The sequence below is a fragment of the Typopeltis vanoorti genome, chromosome 5 (assembly GCF_054136105.1).
Source record: "Typopeltis vanoorti isolate ZY-2024b chromosome 5, IOZ_Tvanoo_1.0, whole genome shotgun sequence".
Lineage (NCBI taxonomy): Eukaryota > Metazoa > Arthropoda > Arachnida > Uropygi > Thelyphonidae > Typopeltis > Typopeltis vanoorti.
Genome location: NC_143553.1, coordinates 126,004,127 through 126,026,001, shown reverse-complemented (window position 1 = coordinate 126,026,001; position 21,875 = coordinate 126,004,127). Strand labels below are relative to the sequence as shown.

Sequence of the window (21,875 nt, the reverse complement as noted above, 5' to 3'; positions counted from 1 at the left end):
TACATGTTAGGAATATGACGATGACTTTGCTAAAATCTATCAATCTGATAGATTTTAGCTGAACATAATAGAACATAATAGCTGTTGCATAATCTGGATAAAAATCTGACAATAGGGACAGATGGGATATCAGCCTGTGTGTGAAAGGAATTTTCAGCCGAACTGGCGAGGCCTTTGGGAATGGAATAGGAAATGAAAGAATGTCCAATAATCCCAGTGCACAAGGGTGGTGCAAAGACTGATGTGTTTTACTATTTACCAATTAGTATCTCTGGAGTGGTGACACGGATTTTAGAGAAGTTGGTAAGAACTTGCATACAGAAATGGGTTGCAAATAGCTATACTTTGCAAGGAACAGCATTGGTTTATTAAAAGGAGGGCATGTCTAGGAATTTGCCCTGATTTTATAATGTTACAGCTAAGTTATAAAGGAATGGATAAACTATGATACTGTTTGACTTTGCTAAGGCATTTGATAAGAGACCATATAAAAGGCTGTTGCATAAATTGAGAATATAGTATGTAAACTACTAGCTTGCATAAGTGGGTGGCTGATGGACAGGCATCAGAAAAAGGTATATGGGAAAGGGGAAAATCTGCCAGATTTGAGGTGACTAGTGGTGAACCCCATGGATCAGTCCTTGGAACATTGTTATCCAATCTATATATATCAAATGATATTGAGAAGGACCTGACAGAAGATAATCAATTGTTTGCTGATGATGCAAAAATAGGCAGGGCAGTCAGGATATTACTGATATACAGCACCTCTTACAGAATAAATGGAATAAGCTGGAAGTGTGGGCAAATGATAATGCTATCAATTCAATATTAGTAAGTAAAAGTTATGCATTTTTAATGTGATGAGATATCCAATGACAAAGTATCATAGTAGCCTGTATATCCCTTTATGGTATACATCAGGAAGTTGGTGATGCCTAGAACAGACAGCAGATATCTGCATTCTAGGATAGTAAGAAGATCACGGAAGAGCAAATTAATTAACATCATTTGAAATAATTACTTCAGAAAACAAAACTCACCAGCACATCTGTGAGCTTTTAATTTTGATTCCCTGACTCCTTGTGAGAGAGGACGTACTTTTACTATAGGATGTTGTAACTTTAAAGCTTCTAGAGCTGTTAATATAAACAATTATAATTTCAGACAACTTATTACAAAAACAAGTATAGTGCACAATTACTTTCAAAATTTTAATGAAAGACAAGTAATGAATTTTCATAGACAATCATAAAAAAGTGTTTCAGAATTACATTCTTGTACAGACATACCCCAACTTATAAATTCATATCTACACAAATAATGGAAAACGTTTCTAGTTAAAAAAAAAATTTCACTTAACTAGACTTTCACAAGGTAAACAGCCTGCATGGTGCATTTGTGAGCTGGATAGAGATCCTCATTTAACAGTCAGAAAGTTCCCCCAAAAAAATTCTTATAATATTTATCAAGCTACACACAATACCACACAATCATGGGAAGAGGTTACACAAAATTGCATAAATTCAGTTTGGAAACAAATATGTCTGCAGTCTGTATGATTTCAGTATGGATGGCACTTTTGAAGATGACCGAAAAAAACAGTGAAGCTTGCCAAACTCAAACCAAACTTCAATGTCATATCAAATTAAAATTTGATATGACATTGAAGAAATGATCGACCCACAGAGATGACTAAATTAGAAGCAGCAAAAATTTGCTGAAACTGAGGCTTTGGAACCAAGACATTTTCTTCTTCTTCTTATTATTATCCTTAGACCTCCATGGAGTCAAAGACCCATCGTAGTAAGTCCCAATATTACATATACAGCTCATCATACCATGTCTTAAAATATACTCACATTCTCTGTGCTTCAAGCAGTGCATTCCATCATTCACTGCTTTCCATGAAAAAAACTTGCTTCTCACTCCCTTGTTCACACCCTCCTTATACAGCTTCCAAGGATGACCTCTTGTTCTCCCTCATCTCCCACCACTGTATGAAAAATCTCTTGAACATTAGTCTGATAAAAAACCCTTACCAAGTTATTATATGCTTCTCTAATATCTCCCCCATCCTCCTCCACTGGACTGCAAATTGCATCTTCTCAACCTTTCTTTGTACTCAACATTCCAGAGACCAGAAACTACCTTAGTCAATCACCTCTGGACCCTATCCAATATCTGTGCACAGTAGTCCATATATGGCCTAATCAAGGCCTTATACAATGGAACCACAATCTCCTTACTTCTACAAGTCAGTATCCTTCACATCATTGCCAGAATCTGCTGTGCTGTCCTCACAATTTTAGCAATGTGTCCTCTAAAGTTTATGTTGCTCTCCACTATTACTATCTAGATCTCTTATTTCGTTCACTACTTCCAACACATCCCTACCAACTGTATACTCTACATCCCATTGTAATTTTCCAATTTTAAAACCTTACACTTTGCTACATTAAACTAGTAACCCACTTTTGTTACCCATTCACTCAGTATTTTATTTATTTTATTTTTTATGTTGAGCCCATATACGAGAGGTTGGTTGATCAACCTATAGTACATTAATACCATGCATGGGTGGTCGGTTGGGAAAGAAGGTACTTGTTCACATTTGATTTGAATGACTGTATATCATATTCCCTGGGGAACACAACAAGGGGAAAACTGTTCTACAGCACAGCAGTTGCAGGGATAAAGGAGGAGGAGAAACTTGATCTGTGTGTTTCAAGGTGTACTGTGAAAGGATGTTGAGCGGTAGCTGCACGTGTTCCAACGAGCTTAGTATTAAGTGGGGGAATTATTGATGCTATATCAGATGAACATTTTCCATGAAAATATTTATAGAATACACATAGTGCAGAGACCAATCGTCTGTGCAAAAGTGGGGGAAGTGAGTTGGTAAGAGATGGTGATTAATAAGCCTGATTGCACTCTTCTGTATTGAGTCGAGCATTTTGAGGGAACTTTTGGGGGCCCAATCCCAAACGTCAGAGCAGTACTCGATGGTTAGGCAGATTTGTGATTTGTATAAAGATAGCAGCTGTTCAGTGTGAAGTAACATCTTGAGCAAAAGAGAAATTCTAGTTTTTTAGAAGCTGAGGATGCAATGGTTGTTATGTGTTTATGCCAGCAGAAGCTTGATGTCAGTAATACCAAGAAGGGAAATCTCAAATTGTCTGGAAATTTGGGTGTTGTCAAAAATAATACTGGGAGAAAATGGTTCTTTTTTATGAGAAATAAGACAGTACTGGGTCTTATCAGCATTGAAATTGCCTAGGTTATCTGAACCCCATTGGAGGATGGCTTGGAGATCAGAATTGAGGGCAGTGGAGATTGATGTTCTGTAAGTTGAGGTGAGTTGTGTGGAGTAAGGTTTATCATAAGAAAGGGAGGAGTGCAATGTGCTGTCATCTGAAAAACTGTGTATTGGGTTGGAGGTAAGCTGAAGTAGGTCATTGATATATATTTGGAAGAGGGTTGGTTGGTGAGAGGACAGAACCTTGTGGAACCCCAGCATTAGTTGAATGGTGAGAGGATAAGGAACCATCCACCACCACACGGAGTTTGTATCCAGATAGAAAGCTGGCAATCCAACTACAGAGATCTTGAGATAGGCCAAACGATGGGAGCTTGCTTAGTAAACTCTTGTGGCAGACCTGGTCAAACACCTTGGAGATATCAAGTGTTGTCAACCACTTGAGATTTGCCAAACTTCTCCATGGCATTTGTCCAGAGATGGGTAGCATGTGAGAAGATCTCCTGTTAATTGGCAGCGACAAAATCCATACTGGTGGTCATTTATTAGATGGGTAGCTTCAAGGTAGTGTAGGAGTTGGAAATTGATAATTTTTTTCATTACTTTGGACAGGACAAGACAAGACAATAGGTGAGCGAGATGGGGCGGCAGTGATTTGTCCCCCTTCTTGGGAATGGGTTGAATATAGGCAAATTTCCAGGCTGTGGGATAGATACCAGTGGAGTAAGACAGTATATATATGGGCAACATAAGACAGGAGTCAGTTCTAGTGCAGAAACCTTCAGAACAATTGGAGGAATGCCATCAGGATGAGGAGACTTTTTTTTGTGTCTAATTTGGACAGTATTTTACTGATCTCTTTCTGGCAAAAGGATGTAGTGGGCATTGTATGTTTTGCATCTGGAATGGTTAGGGGACATTTGCCATTGTCAATTATGCATGCATTGGAAGCAAAGTGTGATGCCAGGAGATTGGCCTTTTCTGTAGGTGATGATGCAATGAAATCATCTGGGTATGATGGGGACAGGAACAGTGTTGGACAGAAGTTATGACCAATTGCTTTGGCGAGAGACCAAAAGGTTTTGACAGGCTACTAATTTCCTGCTTTTTGCTCTTTCAGATTCTGTTTCGGAAGCATCGATTGCTTTTTTTGCATTTATTTCAGGTTTGGGCATAAGCTGTAACGGAGGATGGAGTTCTTGATTTGAGCCAGTTATGTTTGGTTTTTTCATTTGTACAGCCTTGGCGCATCTTTTGGAAAAATTTAGTTAGGGAATGGCAGGTCAGAGTACTGTGGGGAATGTATGTTTCCATGCCAGTGATAAGTTCATTGCATATGTTTGGATTGGAAGGCCGGAAGCAATGGTCCAACCATGGGAACAAGGCATAAAAGTTGCAGAGGCTGTCCCACTTGGCACTGTTATAATGCCAAACTACTCTTGTATGGGAGTGGCTGTGTGTGTTGTTGCATTGGGGGGGGGGGGGGGATGAACACTAGGTTGTGGTCAAAATTGCCTGGGGGGGGGGGGCTCTACATTCACTGTATATTTGGAAGGGTCACTGATCAGGAAGGAGCTAGGGTATTTGGAGAGTGGTTCGGGTTATCAGGTATTCTGGTTGGCATCTGAACTATTTGCATAACATCATTAGTAATGGCAAACGTTTCTGCATCTCTGAATGCAGGATCTGTACAGCTAGTAGAGGAAAGCCTGTTGATGTTATGGACATTAAAATCTCCTAGGAGGATGATTTTGCTGTTGGGAAAGTGGGACTGGAGAAAGTCAATTTTTAAGGAGAGGAAATTAAAGAGCTCAGAGTGGTTGGTTGCATTAGAGGAGCAATAGTGATAGCATATGAATTTGAACTGAGTTTGGAAGGGATATTTTCATCCAAGAAAGGTCAGAGTTGGGCAATTCTAGGTTGGGTGCTCTCTGGCAAGGTATGTCAGAGCAGATGTATGCACAGATGCCCCCCCCCCCCCCTTGGGTCGAAAGAGTTAAAGAGTGCATGTAGTTTGGAAGGTTGAGATGAATAATGCTGGGGGGGGGGGTGAGATTTGAGTTTCTGCCAGAAAGAGTAGGTGGGGTTTGGTACACAAAAGGTGGTAGTGGACACTATTAAGGTTGGAGTTTAGGCCACGGATGTTGGTGAAGTGTATATGTATATGTAGGATTTTGTGAGTCATAATGTTTGACTGCTAGGTCTTGTACATTTCCTATGCAGTGCCTGCATACTGGTCACCATGGTGGGTGCTAGTGGCATCACTTGATTTTTGCACCAATTTAACTTGTCTGTAGTCGATGACCCAACTGTAGTCACCATTTTGACATTTTTCTGCAAGTTGTCTACGAAGCTGGCATCCTTGTTCCCTTTGTGCAAATGTTAAATCTGGTCAAGCACGTATGCGCAATTGGGGACAAGTGTCTTTGAACTCGTTGTTGATCGTTGTTATTAGTTTTGATGTGCTTGTCGGTGTGTCGCAAGTCACTTTTTATGAGGCGTAGAAAGTTCATTCCGTCCTTTCTTTTATTTATGGGTCTGAAACTATGGCACCTGATGACATTTTGAGGATCGATGTTGCATTCTTCTGCTAATTTGATGATGTCTTCTTTTAGTGCTTTTCCATTTTCCTTTGGAAAGTTCAAAATAACTGCATTGAATTTTTTGTTTTTGGCCTCCATCAAGTCATGCACTGTTGAGGCGATTAGGTCACTGAGTTCATTCATGGGGAAGGGTGAACTTGCATTGCAGCACTGATCATCAGTTGATTCGAGCTTGGTTTCTAGTGCTCATATTTTGGAAAAAAGAGTTTCATTCATAGCAATGATGTGTTGTTCGAGGTTTTCAATTTGTTTTCCTAAATTCAGGAGCTGTTGTACAGATGGGAGGCACAGTGAACAGAAATAGGGCTGGTTAAGGTCGATATATATCTTGAATGTCAACTCTTCCATTTTTGCACAGGAAGTGTGTATCCAGTGGCAACAAAACTCACACATTATACTTGTTTTTATTGCTGATATCAACTTTACAGCTGCAGCACTTTATGGGTTTGTCAGCAATTGACGGTGCTATGCTGCTGAGACACGGGGCACTTGTTCATTGTTGGCTTTTGTTGCCGCCATCTTTGCTTCGCATGGTAGGCATAACAGGCGCTTGTACATGGCTGATTTTTAGATCGAAATATATCTGACTTAATGCACTAAAAGTGCTCACAGCTTGTGCTGAAGTTATCGGCTCCTTAGTACCCGCTGTTAAGATTTCCGTTTGATGTTTAATTTGAATGGGAAACTCTTGCAGTAGCAATAAAATGCTGGAGCACTAGTTTTGATAACACTAGTATAAAGTTCTCTTCTAAAACAACATCTATTTTACTGCTTATAGTTTTGCAATATTTCTTGCTGATTTTACATACCTGCAAACAACCGAATATCCTCATTCAACTTTCTCTAGCATTAACATATAATTCAACAGTAATGGTCCTAAAACAGATGACTGAGGCATACCAAGAGTGATTTTTCTCTTGCGGGATATTGCTCCCCATACACGACTTGCTGATGCCTATCAGATAGCCAATCTCTAATCCGATGCTCCAACTTATTATCCATTCCAGTTTAGCTATCTACTTATCTTGTGGCAATCTATTAAAAGCTTTTGCAAAATCTCAGCATATCACTATGTATGCACCTCCTTTGTCAATGCACCTGTCACCTTATAATAAGTATGCATATTTCTAAAGCATGATCTTCCTTTTGTGGGAAGTTTTTGGCATTGAGACCACATTATTGTATTATAATGTGGTCTCAATGCCCCAATGAAAGTTTCATTGTGTGGAATGCCAGGCTTGATTTATGCTCTCTTCTTTTTTCAACATCTTTTACATGTTCAGGCATGTGGATCTCTCCTGACCTTCCTGTCTGGCCTACATAACAAATGCCACATTCGAAGTAAACAAAGAAAAAAAAATAGTTATCCTTCTCCATATACAGAAAACCTACCACAATGGGAAGATTTTTAAATGCCGTTTCATACCACCATCCATTGCAAAAGATAGGCATAATTAAAACTTTATGAGATAGGGAATACAATACATCAAGCACTTCAATTAAAAGGAATGAAGAACTGCACTACCTGAAACAGAACCTCACACTTAATAGTTTTAAACCCCAGAGGATCAGAAAAAATTCTTAATACATCTCCTGCAACTCCCTTACTTAAACAATATTTCAAGAATCCAATCACACTGCCTTTCATCAAGAATCTCACAGACAAAGCAGCTGTGTTGCTCTGCGAGTACAACATAAAAGTGTTTTTTTTTGTATCTTTTACAAAAAATATCAAGATTCCTACATTCACCAAAACCTCCATATCACCCCATGTAAAAACCAGGTGTCTATGAGATTTGTTGCTCTTGTGGTATTTGTTATGTAGGCCAGGAGAGATCCACATGTCTGAACATGTAAAAGACATTGAAAAAAGAAGAAAGCATAAATCAGGCCTGACATTCCACACAACCACTACTGGCCATCAAGTACTCTGGCAACAAACAAAAATGTTATATATTGATAATAACTGTTTCACAAGAAAATTTAAAGAAGCCTCACAAATGCTTAGGATCCCTACACGATGCACTAACAATCAAGACTTAATTTTACATCAAGTATGATCTGCTATCATCAAAAATTTAACTGCCATGGATTTAGGCTATAGCGTGCATGATAGCAACAACTAGCAATGTTCCCCAGTAAAGAATTTATCATTTACATTCTGGTTTGTCAATTATATTTAACAGTTGTGAAGTTATTAAAAACATCTAATATGTGTAATTAATTGTTAATAGGCTTTTGTTATGTAAATCTTTCATGTATCACTACTCCTGATGATGTAAGTCTTATGATGTACGAAACTTGTTGGATTTAAATTGCTTATTTTTAATAAACTTTTAATTCCTACATTCACCAAAACCTCCACATCACCCCATGTAAAAACCAGGTGTCTATGAGATTTGTTGCTCTTGTGGTATTTGTTATGTAGGCCAGGAGAGATCCACATGTCTGAACATGTAAAAGACATTGAAAAAAGAAGAAAGCATAAATCAGGCCTGACATTCCACACAACCACTACTGGCCATCAAGTACTCTGGCAACAAACAAAAATGTTATATATTGATAATAACTGTTTCACAAGAAAATTTAAAGAAGCCTCACAAATGCTTAGGATCCCTACACGATGCACTAACAATCAAGACTTAATTTTACATCAAGTATGATCTGCTATCATCAAAAATTTAACTGCCATGGATTTAGGCTATAGCGTGCATGATAGCAACAACTAGCAATGTTCCCCAGTAAAGAATTTATCATTTGCATTCTGGTTTGTCAATTATATTTAACAGTTGTGAAGTTATTAAAAACATCTAATATGTGTAATTAATTGTTAATAGGCTTTTGTTATGTAAATCTTTCATGTATCACTACTCCTGATGATGTAAGTCTTATGATGTACGAAACTTGTTGGATTTTAATTGCTTATTTTTAATAAACTCCTTATGGTTTCAATACCAAAAACTTCCCACAGAACTGCTGGACCACAGAAACCTATGTGTACATGTTCTTCCTTTAAAAAATCCATGTTGTCCATCAAAGAGAATGCCACTGTTGTCAACTTAATTCTGGATCTTGGTCCTCACTAACTTTTCCAGCACTTTAACCACAATACCTAACACACAGATTGAACTATAATTTGAAGCTTGAGTCTTATCGCTTCCCTTATGAAGTGGTGCAATCATGCTTCTTCCACTCCTTTGGAACTTAGCCCAAAGTAAAACTTATGTTAAGCAGTATGTCAAGACGGATATCAACTCCCTGGTACATTCCCTCAAAACACGTGGTGATACAGCATCAAGTCCCACATTCTTGTGGGATCAATACCATCAATACCACATATACCTCCTATGAATTCACAGTCAGTCTCTCCTCCTCTTCCCTTTCCACTGCACTCAAACTTTGCATGATGGCATATTCATAAGGATGCAGTATCTTTATAAATTGCTCATTTAACAAGTTCACATCAGGCAGTGTTCCACATATGTTATGCTACCAGTGGGAAATTGATTTAACATATATATGTCCCTTCTGTGTCGGGCTGACATATTTTCAAAAAGTTTATATGGCATGTTCAAATTTTCCAGTATAATTTTGTGAAATTAGTATTTGTGAACCGTCTTAATGATATACAAAATTTCAAATGCAATTTGAACTGATTTCAAGTTGTATATATATATATATATATATATATCTTTGCTTAAGGGGGGGGGGGGGTTAAGGATCAAGACTGGATAACTGGGAGGAAATCTGCACATATTCTTTTGGGGAATGCAGAGAATTCACCATGGCTTCTGACATATGTTCCAATCCTCACCTTCTTGAGGCACAACCTGCTGGATATCTACCTGGATACTGAATGAGCAAGGATGGGCTGGCAATTTGGGACTCAGCAGACCAAATTGCATTCTTATTGGCTTAAACTATAACTCAAAACAATGGTATAACATCATGTCAGCTGGGGAATCACCTTGTTAAACCAGGCAACCGTTATTTTTGTCAGAGAAGGGTGAACAGTAAATGTCAGTGACTAGAACAAACCCCAACTCAACATCAGCAGAGATCAAGATTGGTACCATCGATATAAGAATCATCGATGGAAAAGAAATGGAACTAGCAGAAGAATTGGATAAGCACCAGATTGACATAATAGGTGTTACAGAAACAAAGAAGTCAAAAACAGATGAGATCTTTCTAAGAAACAAAAATAAGATGTTATATTCACGAAATAACAATCAGGGAAAAGAAGGTGTGGCTATAATATTAAACACTAAATATGAGGATAATGTTTTTGAATGTCAGGCAATATCAAGTAGTGATGTGGGCTAATATCAGAATGGAGAACTAGACAATGAGACTTATGTGAGCTTGTGGTCCTACAAAAGATTCTAATAAGGAAGAAGGGGATGATTTTTTCGAGGCATTAGAGAGTGTTAGGCAGCTGACACAACGAAAAACGAAAAGTTGGTCCTTGTTGGAGATCTAAACAGCAGAGTAGGAAATGATTACCATACATATAAGAACATTTTGCAAAAATTTGGAGAAAAGAGCAAAGCTTAATGGTAAGTACATGCTAGATTTCTGCTCAGGACATGGACTAGTTATTACTAACACCATGTTCCAACATAAATATGTGCACAAATTCACATGAAGAGAGGATGCAAGAAATAAGAAAAGTCTCACTGACTATGTTATAGTTGATAGTGATATTTTACAACTGGTTCAGGACACGAGAGTATATAGAGGATTTGAAATAGAAAGTGATCACTATTTAGTTTTGAGCAGGATGAAATTGAACTTCATACTGAAAAGAAGTGTATAAGAAAGTTTTTAAATAAATTACAGTTGACCAGCTATCAGATGTGAACTGTAAGCTCAAATACACATAAATTATTCAAGAATTCACTGAATCTCTAAAGCTTTGTTTAGAGATTCAGTGGCAAACTCTAAACAAAGCTTTTATTGATTCAGCCAGAAAGGTATGTGGTAAGGTAATTAGCAATGATAGAAAAGTCAGAACTTCATGGTGAACTCAGGAAGACAGCATATCAAAAATTCTTGGCAAGTAAGTCACCTTGGGCTTTCAGGGAATACAAAGAAAAATGTAAGAAAGCTAAACACTGTGTAAAACTAGCTAAACAGAAGTCATGGGAAGACTTTGGTAAGAACATAGATAATAAATATCAGAAAGGTGGCAAAATATTCTGCAGGCTATTGAAAAGCTCAGAAATGGAAGAAAGAGTACTGTAAAAAGAGTTAGAGATAATAAAAGGGACATGAAAACTGAAGATAGAGATATCCTTGATGTATGGAGTAATTACTTTGAAAGATTGCTAAATGAAACAAGGAGTAACAGCATGGTGGTAAACACTCAAAAGGAATGCCACCTGGAAAATATATCTGTACTTGAAGCAGAAAAAGCTATCACAAACCTGAAATGTCAAAAGGCAGCTGGAGTAGATGATATTCAACCAGAAATGCTAAAATATGGAAGTATAAAATTTTTACAATGGCTACACTGCATAATTCAGAAGGCCTGGTCAGAGGATCGAATTTCAGATGATTGGAGTAGAGCTCTCATAGCACCCATATATAAAAAAGGAAATAAACTGAATGTGAGAATTACAGAGGTATTTCTCAAGTTATCTACTGAGTGTTCCTGGTAAGATTTATGCAAGTATTCTTTGACGGCTAAGAAAAATTGTGAAGAAGTTCTTGGAGAAGAACAAGCTGGGTACATGCCATACAGAGGTTGTCACAATGAGATTTTCATTTTTAAGACAAATAGTTAAGAACTCATGGGAATAAAACAAGGATTTGTATTGGAGTTTTGTAGATCTGGAATAGGCATATGGCAAGGTGCCAAGAGGAAAGCTGTTCAAAATGCTCCGGTTATATGGTGTAAATGGGATATAACATTAAGCAATACACAGTTTCTAATTGAGTTGTAAATCATCAGTTAGAATTGACAGAGGTACAAAAAAGATAGTTTAATGTTTGATAACAGTGGAGATAATGTACATTATCTCCTCTGTCTATATGGATCACATTATGAAAAAAAGCGGTATTAAACCTGATATCAAAATTGGAGACGTGAATCTCAGCTCTTTACTTTATGCAGATGATGTCATACTCCTAAATAAATACAGAACAAATCTGCAGGATTCCCTGACTAAACTGAATAACTGCTGTAATAAATTTAGTATGAACATCAGCATTAAAAAGACAATGAAAACAGGCAGAAATATTGAAAACATCAACTGCATCCTGAATGAAGAACCTATAGAACAAGTAAAACATATCATCTATTTAGGCACAATTTTTAGTGAAAATGGCAAAATAAATTTGGAAATAGACAGCAGAATTAGCAAAGCTGGTATGGCAGGAAGTCAACTCAATAAATTTGACTTCCAAAAAGAAGCCATATACTTCATTTCGGCAATGTAAAATATTAGGTCCAACATTATTTTAAACGAAACATTTGTAGAAACTATGAAAGTTTCATAAAATTGATCTGAGAGCTTACGAGAATGCAATGAATAAATTTATATGGAATAAGAGAGAGAGAGAGAGTGGTCAAAACACTAAACTAGCTGTATACAAGACAGTGTTCAAACCAATTTTAACTTATGGATCTGAGAGCTGGGTTAGGAATAAAATTCTTGACCAAAGACTAGAGACTGGCAGTATCATATTAAAAATGAGGATATTAGTAAGAAACTTGGCACTGTTAGCATTCAGGAACATGTAAGCAGAGCTAATCTCAGGTGGTAGCCACTTAAACAGAATGGGAGAAGAAATATTAGCTAAACAAGAGTTCTTTGCCAGGATAGAAAATAAGATACCTAGAGGAAGACCAAGATGTAGTGGATTGATACAGTAAAAAGTGCCTTAGAAGACAGAAATATAAGATATGATAATATTGGAGTGTTAACAGATAACAGGCTAATCTAGAGAGAAAATTGCTGATAGGATGTTAGTAATTATATAACTTTTCATGTAGTACTATCATAAGATTTTGTACCAGGCCAGGATTTTCACAAGGCCAGGGATTTGGGAGTGTTGGTGGATAGGGAGTTGAAGTTTAAGGGGCACATCGCAAAAGTGGCTAAATCAGCTCATCAAATCACTTGGTTGCTGAAAAATACTTTAACAAGCAGAGACAAACAGGTTATTGTTCCTCTGTATCGAGCCTTGATAAGACCCCATCTAGACTACTGTGCCCAGATATGGGTGCCAGGGTTTCTTCTTGATGGGGAGGAGGTGGAGAGGATCCAGAGACGAGTGACCAAGATGATAGCAGGTCTATGGAATAAACCTTATGAGAACAGGTTGAAGATTTGTGGGTTGCAGAAATTGGTTGATAGGCAGAAAAGGGGGTGATATGATTGAGACATTCAAATTACTAAAGGGTTTCTATAAGATTAATTCAGAAGATATTTTTGAGAATAGGACTGATGGTGGGAGGAATAGGGGCCATACATGGAAGCTGGGCAAGAGTGTGTTAGCAAGGGTGTTAGAGCTAGGTTTTTTACTTGGAGAGTGGTGAATGAGTGGAATAAGCTGCCAGAGTCTGTAGTGGGTGCCATGACTGTGAATGAGTTCAAGGCGAGGTATGAGGATACTGTGTGTATGTTGAACAGTTGTTCTTGACATGATGTTAGGGCCTCCCTCGATGAGTCTGTCGACTCCTTGGAGTTGCCCGTAATAATAATAATAATTATTATTATCTGACTTTGTCTCTTTTGTTTTTCTTGGCCATGTATGCTTTTTTTCCCCCTCAAATAGTTCTTATAGATTCTTTGCTTATGTACCTGGTTTCCAGTCATAGCTTTTTCTGCATATGTGTATCATCATGCCTCAGAATATGACCAATTTATTCAAATAACAGTACACTGAAAAGGAAGTTCAATAAATTTGCAGTGGACATTACAATACTTTGATAATAGAGTTTTTCAGCTATAAGTGAAAGTGTCATCTATGGCTGAAAAAAATCATTATAAAAGTATGGTAGCATCCCAGTATTTTACACATTTAAATGTTTAGAAGCCAGAGTGCATCTCCAGCTGGTCACCAAGTCATAGGTTGGAGAAGCTTAAACTTATCATGAAATCACTAAGCAAAATTTTAATACCCTTTATTGCACCCACAAACAATTTGTAGTTCATGTTTTTTTCATATATGTACACACACACACACACACACTGGCCACTGAATTATGCAGTTGCACGTAAATGTCACTTACGCAACGTATATGCAAAATACTTGGTCACGTGGTGTGTCACCACATTTTCTAGTAACTATTTAAGAATGCTGCTGGTCAGCAATCATCAATAGTGTTGATCACAATGGAAAAAACAAAGGATCCTTTGGAGTTCGATAAAGGGCTTATTGTGGGTACCCATCTGGCTGGAGCTACAATTTTGAAAACAGCAGAACTGACTGGTTTCTCAAAAGGTGCAATACCCTGGATGTTTAATCGATGGAAAAATAACCCAAATTGCTTGTCTAAGAGGTGTAACTGTGATCCTAACACAGTCTCTCTCAGGAACGAGATTGCCCTCATATGAGAAGGCTTGTACAGACAAAACAGAACTTCCTGTGTGCAGTAATTGACCGAAGCATTTAATGAATGCTGATCCTGACCCATATCTCACTGAACTATGCACACGGAATTGAAGAGCAGTTGCATGCCCATACAGAAACCACTGATTTTTGTGAGGAACTGGAAAGTTTGTCTACAGTTGTGTCAGGAACACTGTGAATGGACACTGGAAGACTGGAAAAAAAGTCGCTTGGTCTGTCGAGTCATGGCACACCTTCTTCTGTACTGATAATAGGCAAAGAGTTTGGTAGGAATTCCATAAAACATTGAACTCAGCTTGCCTTGTAAACATAACTCAAGGTTCTGGAGGTGGTGTCATGGTGTGGGGCATATTCTGTTTGTATGGAATGGATCCTCAGATATTGCTGGAAGGGGTTCATGGGCAATTCACCGTGAGGAAAAATCATCACGGGAACTATTATTATTATTATCTGATACCTGCAGGGAGTCCAAAGACTCATTGAGGGAGAGCGTGCCAACAGCATCAAACGATTTCCCCTTCCAACAACTAACTGCGCTCAAACTTTCTTAGCTTTTTGCGAGCCATTAGTAGCAGAGGCTCTATCAATTGACCAACCTTTGTTGGCCTATTCATGGAACTATTCATCACAGAAAAAAATTGCTGAAAACGTTATTCGGTAGCAAATTGAAATGATATTGCTATCAATATATGCTTTTCATATATTGATATCACTATATGAAAAATAAATGCAGTGTAAGATAAATTTCACAAAATATAGTTTTTTTTATGTATTATTTGTTACATTTTAATTAGATTTTCATAATATTTTTATTCTTATAGAATGAAAGTAATATATTTATTGTTCGGTGAGTTTCCTAATTTCTGATTCGTTGTAATTTTTATTCATTTTAACCTGGTTCAGAAATCCTGCACTAATTCCATGATCAAACATGGAAACCACTCAAGCCACTGCAGGCCTCCAATAAGAAGTGCTGTGGTCTCACATCAGACGATGAAATTCATCTCTTACTTAAAAACAATTACAAACATCCATGCCCATTGCGAGTTTTGAATCCACAGCTCATTGGTGGGAGAGGGTATGCTATCTAGCCAGTTGCTAACAACATGATATTTCTGATTACATTATATTTTACAATGTTTCACAAAAGAAGTAATTAATTACTTATTTCACTTTGGGAGCATATATTCCCCCCCAGGTAAAGAAGACTAAATATGAAATTTAAAACCATCAAAGGCTTGAAATGTGAAAAGACAGCAGGAATAGATGATATTCGACCAGAAATGCTGAAGTATGGTGGTATAAAAGTCTTACAGTGGCTGCACTGCATAGTTCAAAAAGCCTGGACAGAGGGGCAAATTTCCGATGATTGGAGTAGAGCTCTCATAGTACCCATATATAAAAAGGGAAATAAAACTGAATGAGAATTACAGAGATATTTCCCTACTGAAGTTGTTCCTGGCAAGATTTATACAAGTATAGGTCGAGAAGAATTGTGGAAGAAAAACTTGGTGAAGAACAAGCCAAATATAACAGGGCAAATAGAGGCTGTCAGGATCAGATCTTCACTTTACGACAAATAGTTGAGAAAGCATGGGAATATAACAAAGATCTGTATTTAAGTTTTGTTGATCTGGAAAAGGCATATGACAAGGTGCCAAGGAGAAGCTATTCAATACACTACAGTTATATGGTGTCAATGGAGCATTATATCAAGCAATACTTAGTCTTTATTTGAGTTGTAAGTCAGCAGTTAGAATTGAAGGAAGTACAGGAAGATGGTTTCATGTTAAATCTGGTGTGAGACAAGGATGTACATTATCCCCTCTGTTATTCATTATCTATATGGATCACATTATGAAGGAAAGTGGTATTAAAAATGATATCAGAATTGGAGATGTTAATGTCAGCTCTTTGCTTTATGCAGACGATGTTATACTTCCAAATAAATCTGCTACAAGTTTGCAAGAGTCTTTGACTAAATTGAATAACTGTTGTAATAGATATGGTATGAAGGTCAGCAATAAAAAGACAAAGACAATGAAAATAGGTAGAATCATTGAAAATGTCAACTGCGTTGTGAATGGAGAACCTGTGGAACAAGTAAAACATTTCAGCTACTTAGGCACGATTTTTAGTGAAGATGGTAAATTAAATATGGAAATAGATAACAGAATCATCAAAGCTGGTATGGTAGGAAGTCAACTGAATAAATTCATATGGAATAAGAGAGAAATTAGTCGGAACACTAAATTAGCTGTCTACAAGACAGTGTTCAAACCAGTTTTAACTTATGGATCTGAGAACTGGGTCAGAAGTAAAACACTTGACCAAAAACTAGAGACTGCAGATATGAGAGTCCTGAGAAAGATTAGAGGCATGAACAGATGGCGTCAATGGTAGGAAAGAACTTGACATTGTCAGCATCCAGGAATGCGTTAGCAGAGCTAATCTCAGGTGGTATGGTCACTTAAACAGAACGGGGCGAGGAAAGATTAGCAAAACAAGTGTTCTCTGCCAGGTGGACAGGAAAACGACCCAGAGGAAGACCAAGATATAGGTGGATTGATATGGTACAAAGCACCTTAGACGACAGAAATAGAAGATCTGATAATGTTGGAGTCTTGACAAGTAACAGACTGATTTGGAGAAAAATTGTAGATAGGAAGTTAGTAATGATGTAAATTTTTCGTGTAGTACTATCATATCCTGTACACCCCATGAGGGTACCTGTCAGGAATTTGATGATGATGATAGTATTTAGTATTATAAAATACTAGTATTGGAGGAAAAGGTAAAAACTAGTATTACACTTGGATGGCAATTTAGCTTATGCTGATTTGCATAATGATGATAGGATATACATAATTTTATTGTCATTTTCTTTAATATAATTACTCAAAAGTGCACCCATGATCTTAAACTAGCTCTGTAAATGATAACAGCATACAACATATCTTTCCTATACATGATGGAGTCATTTTCAAAATACATGTGTATTCAGTAACTGAAACACCTTCTGAATTAGTTCAGATAAAAAAAAATATATCACACATGGATGGGTGTCCAAATGCACAGAACAGAAAAATAGTGAGCAGTTAGAAGAATAAATATTGTGTTCTTTTCCTTAACTATTCTTAAATATTTTATTCTCCCTAATAACTATCATCATCATCATCATCATCATCATCATCATCATCATCATCAAATTCCTGCCATGTACCCTCAAGGGGTGTACAGGATATGACAGTACTACATGAAAAAATTACATCATTACTAACTTCCTATCTACAATTTTCCTCCAAATCAGTCTGTTACTTGTCAAGACTCCAACATTATCAGATCTTATATTTCTATCGTCTAAGGCACTTTGTACCGTATCAATCCACCTATATCTTGGTCTTCCTCTGGGTCGTTTTCCTGCCAACCTGGCAGAGAACACTTGTTTTGCTAATCTTTCCTCTCCCATTCTATTTAAGTGACCATACCATCTGAGATTAGCTCTGCTAACGCATTCCTGGATGCTGACAATGTCAAGTTCTTTCCTAATATCCTCATTTTTAATATGATATTGCCATTGATGCCATCTGTTCACGCCTCTAATCTTTCTCAGGACTCTCATATCTGCGGTCTCTAGTCTTTGGTCAAGTGTTTTACTTCTGACCCAGCTCTCAGATCCATAAGTTAAAATTGGTTTGAACACAGTCTTGTATACAGCTAATTTAGTGTTCCGACTAATTTCTTTCTTATTCCATATGAATTTATTCAATTGACTTCCCACGATACCAGCTTTGCTGATTCTGTTGTCTATTTCTATATTTAGTTTACCATCTTCAGTAAAAATTGTGCCTAAGTAGCTGAAATGTTTTACTTGTTCCACAGGTTCTCCATTCACAACACAGTTGACATTTTCAATGATTCTGCCTATTTTCATTGTCTTTGTCTTTTTATTGCTGACCTTCATACCATATCTATTACAACAGCTATTCAATTTAGTCAGAGAATCTTGCAGACTTGTAGCGGATTTATTTAGAAGTATAACATCATCCGCATAAAGCAAAGAGCTGACATTAACATCTCCAATTTTGATATCAGGTTTAATACCACATTCCTTCATAATGTGATCCATATAGATAATGAATAACAGGGGGGATAATGTACATCCTTGTCTCACACCAGATTTAACATTAAACCATCTTCCTGTACTTCCTTCAATTCTAACTGCTGACTCACAACTCAAATAAAGACTAAGTATTGCTTGATATAATGCCCCATTGACACCATATAACTGCAGCGTATTGAATAGCTTCTCTCTTGGCACCTTGTCATATGCCTTTTCCAAATCGACAAAACTTAAATACAGATCTTTGTTATATTCCCATGCTTTCTCGACTATTTGTCGTAAAGTGAAGATCTGATCCTGACAGCCTCTATTTGGCCTGAATCCAGCTTGTTCTTCACCAAGCTTTTCTTCCACAATTCTTCTCAACCGTTTCTCAAGTATACTTGCATAGATCTTGCCAGGAACACTCAGTAGGGAAATACCTCTGTAATTCTCACATTCAGTTTTATTTCCCTTTTTATATATGGGTACTATGAGAGCTCTACTCCAATCATTGGGAATTCGTCCCTCTGTCCAGGCTTTCTGAACTATGCAGTGCAGCCACTGTAAGACTCTTATACCACCATACTTCAGCATTTCTGGTCGAATATCATCTACTCCTGCTGCCTTTCCACATTTCAAGCCTTTGATGGCTTTTTCTACTTCAAGTATGGATATGTATTCCTGACTGCATGCCTGGTCAGTGTTTTTTATCACTGTGCTGTCATCACTGCTTGTTTCATTTAGCAGTTTTTCAAAGTAATTACTCCATACTTCAAGGATATCTTTTTCTCCTGTTTTCATTTCACCTTTATCATCTCTAATTCCTTTTACAGCACTCTTTCCTCCATTCCTAAGCTTCTTCAACAACCTCCAGAATATTTTGCCACCTTCTTGATATTTATTTTCTATATTCTTGCCAAAGTCCTCCCATGACTTTTGTTTAGCTAGTTTTACACACTGTTTAGCTTTCTTACATTTGTCTCTGTATTCTGTAAGAGTAACAGCTGCCTTATTTGCCAGGAACTTTTGATATGCTTTCTTCTTTTCCTTCACTGCCTCTTTAACTTCCTGTGTCCACCAGGGAGTTCTGATTTTTTTATCCTTGCACACAACCTCACCACATGCCTCTCTGGCAGAATCAATCAATGTTTCCTTCAGAGTTTGCCACTGAATCTCCAAGGTTTGATTCCTGTTCTCAAACTCTTTCATTTTCTTTTCAATAATATTTCTGTATTTTAGTCTACAGTTCACATCTGAGAGCTGCTCAACTTTTATTCGCTTTAAAACTTTCTTACATGTTATTCTTTTCAATATGAAATTCAATTTTATCCTGCTCAAGACTAAATAGTGATCACTTCCAATTTCAAATCCTCTGTACACTCTGGTGTCCTGCACCAGGGAGAAAACATCACTATCAACAATAACATAGTCAATGAGACTTTTCTTATTCCTAGCCTCTTCTCTCCATGTGAATTTGTGCAGATTTTTATGTTGGAACATGGTGTTAGTAATAACCAGTCCATGTCCTGAGCAGAAATCCAACAGATATTTGCCATTATTATTAGCTTTGCTCTTTTCTCCAAATTTTCCCAAAATATTTTTGTATGTCTCACAATCATTTCCTACTCTACTATTTAGATCCCCAACAAGGACCAACTTTTCCTTTTTCATTGTGTCAGTTGCTTTTTCTAAAGCATCAAAAAATTCCTCCACTTCTACCTTAGTAGAACCTTCTGTGGGACCATAGGCACAAATAAGTCTCATTGTCCAGTTCCCCATTCTCATATTTGCCCACATTACTCTACTTGAGACTGACTGCCATTCAAGAAGATTAGCCTCGTATTTTGTGTTGAATACTATGGCTACTCCTTCTTTTCCTTGATTGTCATTGCCTGAATATAACATTTTGTATTTATTGCTCAGAAAGATCTCACCAGTTTTGGTCTTTTTTGTTTCAGTCACCCCTATTATGTCGATCTGGTACTTATCTAATTCCTCAGCTAGCTCCATTTCTTTGCCATTCAGGCTTCTTACATTGATAGTACCGATCTTTAACTCTGGTGATGTTGAGTTGGGGTTTGTTTTCAGATTTGTTCCAGTAGCTGACTTTTCGCTGTTCGCCCTGGTTCCCTGGCGAAAACAACGGGGGCCTTGTTTAACCGGGCGACGCCCCAGCCGGCATGAAATTTTGTCATGTTGTACCATCATTTTTTATTTTGGTTTAACCAATAAGAATACAATTTGGTCGGCTAAATCCCAAATTGCCAGCCCATCCTCGTTCGTTCAGTATCAAAGTAGATACCCAACAGGGTGCACCACGAGAAGGTGAGGATTGGACATTAGGTCAGAAGCCCTGGTCGGTTCTCCGCATTCCTTTAAAGGCTATGTGGAGGTCTCCTCTCAGTTATACAGCTTTGACCCTTAAGCACCCCCCTAATAACTATTCTACCTATTAATAGTTAGAATAGTTAATAGGAATATGTAAATAGTTAACTATAAATATTAATTGGATATACCTTTCTTTCTTTCACTACGCATCATTCCCGCTTCCTATGCAGGGTCCGCATGTTACTTAGATGCGACTACTTGTTAGTACCACTCCCAACCGACCTGTCCCCTAGTCTGCCGCTGGGAGGATATATTCTGGACTGTAGAAGCGTATGTTCATGGGGCCAGTTTGCCCGTTTGCGGGATGAAAAACGCCAGATAAACTGGCGGAAAAAACCCTATTGCCCGCGCCCAAGACCGGCTAACTTGGCTATGCCTGAGGAAGATCCTCAAGTTCCCTCCGTCTTCGATGGGAATCGAACCTGGGACATTCCTTCCCCAGGCATATGGTTGCGAAGCGCAAAGCTACTAGGCTAACCGCCCGGACATTAGTTGGATATAACTATTATCTCTAAATATTCTTAAATATGGCATCCTTTCTCCCTAACTATCCTATCCTAGTTTTGTAACGATTAATATTCCATGTACAGAGTCTGTAATAAGAAAGAATATTAAGAACTTTATATGGAATAAAAAATTTCAAAAAACTAAATATAACTGAAATATTAAGTAATATATAAAATATTTCTTTTTTCATATATGGAAAATATATATATACTTTTTTCCATATATATATATATATATATATATATATCTGTGCGAAGAATTTTCATGCGATTCATTTTCCTATGATGAATTGTCTGGACATGACTGGAAAGTCGGGTGTCCTCCAAGGAATATCTAAACATTGTTGCTGATCAAGTCCATCCTTCAATGGTGACATTTTATTCAGCAGGTGACAGCTGGTTCATGGATGACAATGCTACTGTCCATCATG

General features: G+C 37.4%; 1 protein-coding gene across 1 annotated transcript in view; it reads right to left on the bottom strand.

The window, feature by feature from the left end:
- The window catches only part of LOC150106796 (uncharacterized), a 191,949-nt gene that overhangs the window by 36,635 nt on the left and 133,439 nt on the right, over positions 1–21,875 (bottom strand). The window contains exon 8 of the mRNA XM_090393318.1: positions 1,044–1,139. Within this exon, the coding sequence (XP_090249444.1) occupies positions 1,044–1,139 (96 nt within the window). The remainder of the gene's footprint in view (positions 1–1,043; positions 1,140–21,875) is intronic.